This window comes from Microtus ochrogaster, chromosome 5 (genome assembly GCF_000317375.1).
Source record: "Microtus ochrogaster isolate Prairie Vole_2 chromosome 5, MicOch1.0, whole genome shotgun sequence".
Classification (NCBI taxonomy): Eukaryota; Metazoa; Chordata; class Mammalia; order Rodentia; family Cricetidae; genus Microtus; species Microtus ochrogaster.
This window is the reverse complement of record NC_022012.1, coordinates 15,687,344-15,694,794: the sequence shown is the minus strand read 5'-3', so window position 1 is coordinate 15,694,794 and position 7,451 is coordinate 15,687,344. Positions and strand designations below refer to the sequence as shown.

Sequence of the window (7,451 nt, the reverse complement as noted above, 5' to 3'; positions counted from 1 at the left end):
AACTAGCTCTGTAGACCAGGCTGGTCTCGAACTCACAGAGATCCGCCTGCCTCTTCCTCCCGAGTGCTGGGATAAGGACTTACTAGACTTTTTAAAGACCAGTAGTGACATACACAAAAGGGTATAATCTAAAGGCCAACTGGCCCATGACACCCAGAAATGTGTACCCTTATTTAAGACCTAACCTATAGGGACATTTCAAATCTAAAAAGATGTCTGGGTTGTCCCAAGTCTGGCTAAGACCACATTTCCCGCTGGTGATTCATTTCCTTTTTTATTTTTTTGAAACAGGGTCTCAGGTAGCATAGGCTGGCCTCAAATTCAACATGTAATTGAGGCTGACTTTGAATTTACTAGGCTTGCACACACATGTTTATGTGGTTCTAGGGAAGGAACACAGGGCTTTGTGCATCCTAGGCAAGGATGCCTATAGAGCCTTACTATTTCTCTCTCTCTCTCTCTCTCTGTGTCTCTTTGTCTCTGTCTCTCTCTCACTCACTCCCTTCCCTCCTCCTCCTCCCCAGACAGGGTTTCTCTGTGTAGCTGTCTTGGAACTCACTCTGTAGACCACGCTGACCTTGAATTTTTTTTTTAAAAATACTTATTTATTTATTCTGTATACAATATTCGGTCTCTGTGTATGCCTGAAGGCCAGAAGAGGGCACCAGACCTCATTACAGATGTTTGTGAGCCACCATGTGGTTGCTGGGATTTGAGCTCAGGACCTTTGGAAGGTCTTAACTGCTGAGCTATCCGCCCCCCCCTCCCCCAGCTGACCTTGAATTTAAAGATCACCCGCCAATGCCTCCAGAGTGCTGGGATTAAAGGTATGCACCCCTAGTGCCCAGTTTACATCATACTTTCATCCCAGGCTTTTGCTGTTAAGAACCCACAAGTAAACACTACAGGTTTTATAGGACAAGATGGTCCTGGCTGAGTATTCTTTGTGAACTGGTGATTACTTTTCCCAACCCCTACAAACTGTAAATGTTTCTAGCTCTGACTGTATAAAAATAGGCCATAGGCTCCATTTTACCAACAGGCACCAGTTTAAGCTGTTCTTTTCCTTGACTGATCTCAAGGTCAAACACTTAAGTTGGGCAACAGAAGCTCACTCATAGCCTTGTATAAAGCAAGTAGAAAAAACAAATGGAGCCGGGTGGTGGTGGCACACGCCTTTAATCCCAGCACTCGGGAGGCAGAGGCAGGCGGATCTCTGTGAGTTCGAGACGAGCCTGGTCTACAGAGCTAGTTCCAGGACAGGCTCCAAAGCCACAGAGAAACCCTGTCTCGAAAAACCAAAAAAAACAAAAAAAAAACAAAAAAAACAAAAACAAATGGCAACAAGCATAAGTAATATGCGAGTGACAGAAGATTATCTTTCTGGTATTACTAACTTTTCAACTTCATCCTATCTTGACAATGTGGCAGACTATTGCTTATGTTCAAAGCAAACGTTTAAGAGATGGCAGAGAGAAGTCACAATGGCCCCTGATTCTGTGACTGCACAGTCTAGTGGTATCACAAGTCTGACCTTGAACTCACTAAATAGCCTAGGCTGGCCTTGAACTTCAGATCCTCCTGCTTCAGTCTCCCAAGTGCTGGGATTACAGGTGTATAATAGCAGCAAGCCTGGTTGGTAAAGGAGTCATGCAAGACTGTTTTTTTTGTTTTTTTTTTTTGGTTTTTCGAGACAGGGCTTCTCTGTGGCTTTGGAGCCTGTCCTGGAACTAGCTCTTGTAGACCAGGCTGGCCTCAAACTCACAGAGATCCGCCTGCCTCTGCCTCCGAAGTGCTGGGATTAAAGGCGTGCCGTGCACCACCACCGCCCAGCTTCATGCAAGACTGTTTTATGTAGAGCCTGAGAGATGGCTCAGAGGTTAAGAGCACTGACTGCTCTTCCAGAGGTCCTGAGTTCAATTCCCAGCAACCACATGGTGGCTCACAACCATCTGTAATGAGATCTGGTGCCCTCTTCTGGCCTTCAGGCATACATGGAGGCTGAACACTGTGTACATAATAAATAAATCTTAAAAAAAAAAAAAAGATTGTTTTAGACAGACACTCTACCAACTTAGTACAGCACAACCAATACAGGAGTTTCCTCTAGCCTTTCCACACTGGATGTCACCTCACCAAAATGACATCAGCCCTTTCTTATCAGACAGGGTCTGGGCAAGGCATCTCTTCCTAAAGGGTTGAGGAGCAAGCCAGACATCGCCCAAACTCATTCTGGCTGACCAAGACAGAAGAATGACCTGGGCATTTCTAGATGGGTCAATCCCCCAGGATAAAAGAGTGATTTCAAATGGCTAGGAGAGCTGGGAAGGGTAGCCACTCTGTAGGGGACCAGAATGGGGCCTTCTGGAGATAGCTGCCACATTTTCCAATGAAGGGCACAGACACCCAGAAATGGAGACCCAAGAATCTCTCCCATCATGAGGTATAAAACATAGGGGGCATACTAGAAAACCAACTCTTTCCCATGCTACCCCGATTGCTGGGGCTGAGGCTCAGTGGGTAGAATGTCTGCCTACCATATAAGAAACTCTGAGTTCCATCCTTAGCATAGCATAAACCAGTAAGGGCTGCTGCATGTCTATATTCAGAGCCCTGAAGAGATTGGAAGCAAGAGGATCAGGAATTGAAGGTCATCAGATACATTGTATATTTGAAGTCAGCTTGAGCAACATTAAGACTTTGTCTCAAAATATTTGTAACAAAAATATAAAACAAAAATAACATCTGTAAAAATGTTGTTGGGTGAGGATGTGACCTAAATACATTGTATTCATATGTGAAATTACCAAAGAACGTATAATTTTAGAAATGTACTGTTGACAAACACTTGCTACAAATCCCCTGCCAAAACCCCTTCTCTTCTTTAAGCCCTTCAACCCACCAGAGGGACAGCAGGCTACAGGCAGAAAAGTGCTGCTGCAGGTAGTAAGGAAACAGACACAGACAGGTCATAAGGCTAACTCAAGATTCTATGACTGACCTGCACCTGATCAACTCCTGAGTTTAGTTCAGGGCCCTTAGGGGACCCACAGAGATCTCTACACATTTGACACACTGGAAGAAGATTCCTTCTGGCCAGGCAGTGGTGGCATATGCCTTTAATTCCAGCACTTGGGAGGCAGAAGCAGGAGGATCTTTGAGAGTTTGAGGCCAGCCTGGTCTACAGAGCAAATTTCAAAATAGCCAGAGCTGTTACACAGAGAAACCCTGATGTGGGAAGTCCTTCTGTCTATGTGTTGCTTTTATTAGTTAATGAATAAACTGCCTTGGCCTGCTGATGGGGCAGAACTTAGGTAGGCAGGGGAGGGGCACAACAACAGGACTGAACTGAATGCTGGAACAAGGAAGGCAGTAAGGGAGGAGACACCATGGAGCCGCTGCCAGAGTCAGACATGTTGAAACTTTGTGGATAAGCCACTGTCACATGGTGATGCACATATTAACAGAGACAGGTTAAATTAATATGTAAGAGTTAGCCAATAAGAAGCTAAAGCTAATGGGCCAAGCAGTGATTTAAATAATATGGTTTTCTGTGTGATTATTTCGGGTCTAAGCTAGCTAGGCGGCCAGGAACCAACAAACCACCCCTCCTCTGCCAAAACCCTGTCTCAAAAATTAAAAAAAAAATCCTTCTGGTATTCTGACAAACTCTCCTTACAGTCTATATACAAATTCAGATCCTGGGGACTGGGAGCATGCAGGCTCATAATGAACAAATCAGTGACTTCTGGCCTGACCAAAGCATTGGGGCGCCAAGAAGGCTCTACACGAAACCATCTCAAAATAAAACAAAAACAAAAATAGGAAACAAGGGGCTGGAGAGATGGCTCAGAGATTAAGAGCATTGCCTGCTCTTCCAAAGTTCAATTCCCAGCAACCACATGGTGACTCACAACCATCTGTAATGAGGTCCGGTGCCCTCTTCTGGCCTATAGGCATACCCACAGACAGAATATTGTATATATAATAAATAAATAAATAAATAAATAAATAAATAGGAAACAAGAGCACAGAGACAAATGAGAAGCCACAGCAAGCAAGGGGTGCTTAGAGTTTGGCTACAGAAAGCCAAGGAGTTCTTGCAGTCGCTGGAACCTGCAACAAGGGCCTCTTCTTCCCTCCAGCCCAGAGGGAAAGTGGCCTTTTAAAAACCTTGATTTCAGAGTATGGTCAGGAAATGAAAAAGCATATCCTGACTTTCCTAAGCCACCAAACTTCTGGTCATTTGTTACAATGACCATTGGAAATCTACACACTCAGCTTTGACCCGCCTTTAGAACCCTTGTCAATCCAACATCAGGAATGGTGGTACAAGTCTATAAGCCCAGGAGGAAGAAAGCAGAAGTAGCACAATGTTCAAGGCCACCTTGGAAAACCCAAGATTGTCTCAAAATAGCTCAGTGAGTAAGGGCACTTGCTATCAAATCTGATGAGTTTGATTCCCAGGACCCACATAATGGAAAGGGAGAACCAACTCCTGCAAGTTGTCCTCTCAGCTCCACATTCTCACTGTGACATGAGACACCACCACATAAACACAAATAAATATATGTAATAAAAATGGGGTGAAATCTTCACCCCAATGTCATTTTAGCCCAGAGCAGTGGTTCTCAACCCCATGGGTCATGGCCCTTTGAGGGTCACATATCAGATATTTACATTATGATTCATAACAGTAGCAAACAGTAGCAAAATTAGTCATGAAGTAGCAACAAAATAATTTAATGGTTGGGATCACTACAACATGAGGAACTGCATTAAAGGGTCACAGCATTAGGAAGGTTGACAACCACTGGCCTAGAGGATCAAATTTTTCTCTGGCCCCAAGAATTTATCTGGGACTGAGGATTTTGAGAAACAAGGACTTTTTACTTATACATATGCCAGTGTAGGTATGTGTGTGTGTGTAATTCTGTATAACTTTCAACACTGTTGTGATTTGGGGGAAGGAGAGAATCAGAGACTCTCAAGTAGCACAGGCTGGCTTGAACTGCTCCTCTTTCGTCCACCTCACGTGTGCTGGGATTACAGGTATTTGTATATACCTGTATATGTATATATTCTAATTTCTGAAGACAAGACCTTACTTTGTAGCCAGGCTACTGTTAAACTGAACTCCTCCTACGGCCAGGTGTGGTAGCACACACCTTTAATCCCAGCATTGGGAGGCAGAGGAAGGAAGACCTGGTCTACATAACTAGATAAAAGACAGCCAGAACTACACAGAAGAACCCTGTTTCCTGGTCTACAAGAGCTAGTTCCAGGACAGGCTCCAAAGCTACAGAGAAACCCTGTTGTGAAAAACCAAAAAGAAAGAAAGAAAAGAAGAAGAACCCTGTCTCAAAAAACAAAGCAAAACACTGAGTTTCTCCTGCTTCAGTATCCCAAATGCTGGGATACAGGCCTGTACCACCACACCTGGCACTGCAGGATTGTTTCGGGGGCTTTGGTGGTGCTGAGGATCTGGCCCAAGGCCTCAAACTTACTAGGCAAATGTTCTACCAGAGCTGTATGCCTAGCCCATAACCATCTTTATTTTTACTTCACAGCTGGGAACAGAACCCAGATCCTTACCCATGCTGAGCCCCAGGCAACTTAGATAATTACAGCAAAACAAGAACACAAACTGTGAAGATTCTCCTGGAATAAGTTGAACTTCTAAGAATAAAAGAAACTGGGTGTAAGAGATTATGAGGAAACTAACAATTGTGTAAATATAATAAATTCTATAAAAAAGTTTGTCAAGGCCGGGCGGTGGTGGCGCACACCTTTAAACCCAGCACTCAGGAGGCAGAGGCAGGCGGATCTCTGTGAGTTCAAGGTCAGCCTGGTCTACAAGAGCTAGTTCCAGGACAGGAACCAAAAGCTACAGAGAAACCCTGTCTCGAAAATCCAAAAAAAAAAAAAAAAAGTTTGTCAAGTTCACAAACCAAGCTACCCAGAACTTCGTTTTGGTGACTGAGACAGGATCTGCCAACATCGACCAAGCTATACTCAAGCTTTCAGTCCTGCTTCAGCTTACCAAGTGTTGAGCCCACAGGCTGCTAACACTACATCCAGCTTCCCAGAACACTTTCCAGGGTAGGCCCTGGTACCTGTGTCTTCCTTAGGGGTCTGGGTCCTGCAGAGCTTCGCTTCCTTACCAGTCCTAAACTCCTAATCTGTGAAATTCCCCTTTCACTGGTGTCCTCAAGGAGAGCCCAGCTCTGTCCAAGACCCCAAGTCCCACTTTTGGGTACCAGACACACTACTTTCTCCTGTGTTTTCAAAGTCAAGGCAAAGACAGGAGAAGCCATCTGAACAGACTGCTACATACATTTCCCTTCCCAACATCCCATTACCAGGGAGGGAGAAAAAAAAGTCTCACAGGCCAAAACCAATCCGGTCCTCTTGGTGGCCCCTTAAGAGCATCAATGAAAGAAACCTTGGGAGACAAAGACCATGAAACAGAATAGCAAAATGCCACTAAGGAATCCGCCAGTAGAAAGAACTAGAGAAAGAATGAGAGGTGGGACTACAAAGCTTGGGGGGAGGGGGCTGGTGCCCTTCGCAAATACACTGTGATTTCCCCCTTTATCCCCCCACCATGTCAGTTTTTGAAGCAGCTTCTGATAATGTCACCAGCTTCTCACATCCTTAAAAAAAGACGGAAGGCGCGTGGCGAGGGAGGTGGCATTACCTCTTGACTTCTAAAGCCGTTCATCAGCAAGCCGGCCTTCCCCTCCCCTCTTCCACGTTTCAATGGGGGATGGGGGTGGAAATCTTTATCTATGTCCCCAGTTCTAAAGTTTGCCAATCAAGGTGTGTTGGGGGGGGGGATTCCTGCATATCAAGTCCTCCTCCACAAGGGCGGCACCCAGTATTCCCGGTGCTCCACACTGAAAGCCACTTTACAAATGTCCGTGTGCATGTGTAGAGGATGTCGCCTGAGATGAGATCCACAAACCACACCCGCTCAAGAACCCTGCAATCGCTCCCTCTATCATCCCCCTGAATCCTCGGGGCCCCACTTCCTGCCACGCGCCCCCCCCGCCGCAAATCTCAGGCCCCCGAGTGTTTCCCGCGCCCCTCTTCGGGCTCCTCGGTCCCCGCGCACGCCTTCTCTGCCATCTCGCCCGCCGGCTGAGAGAGCCGCGTGTATTGGCTCGACCCGAGTCCCCCCCCAGACCGCCCCTTCCCCCGGCGCCCGCGATGCCGGCCTCGTGCGCCGCCGTCCCCAGGGTGTCCCCAACACTCACGGCTGTAGAGGGCGATGCCCGCCGCGTCTGGTCCAGCGCGCACCTCGAGGCGCAGAGCCTGCTGCTCCGCGTGCCTCTGGATCTCGCCGTTCGCGTCGCCGATAGTGAGGAGGCGGGCGCCGGGGAACACCGACACTGTCGCGCAGGGCCCCGCGCCGCCCGGGCCAGCCCCCGCCGCGCTCCCCGCACCCG

General features: G+C 46.9%; 1 protein-coding gene across 1 annotated transcript in view; it reads right to left on the bottom strand.

Annotated features, from left to right (window-relative positions):
- The window catches only part of Carm1 (coactivator associated arginine methyltransferase 1), a gene marked incomplete at its 5' end in the record, with an annotated part of 50,144 nt that extends 42,695 nt beyond the window's left edge, over nucleotides 1-7,449 (bottom strand). The window contains one exon of the mRNA XM_026778914.1: nucleotides 7,260-7,449. Coding sequence (XP_026634715.1) covers nucleotides 7,260-7,449 — 190 coding nt within the window. The remainder of the gene's footprint in view (nucleotides 1-7,259) is intronic.
- Nucleotides 7,450-7,451: the final 2 nt, after the last annotated feature.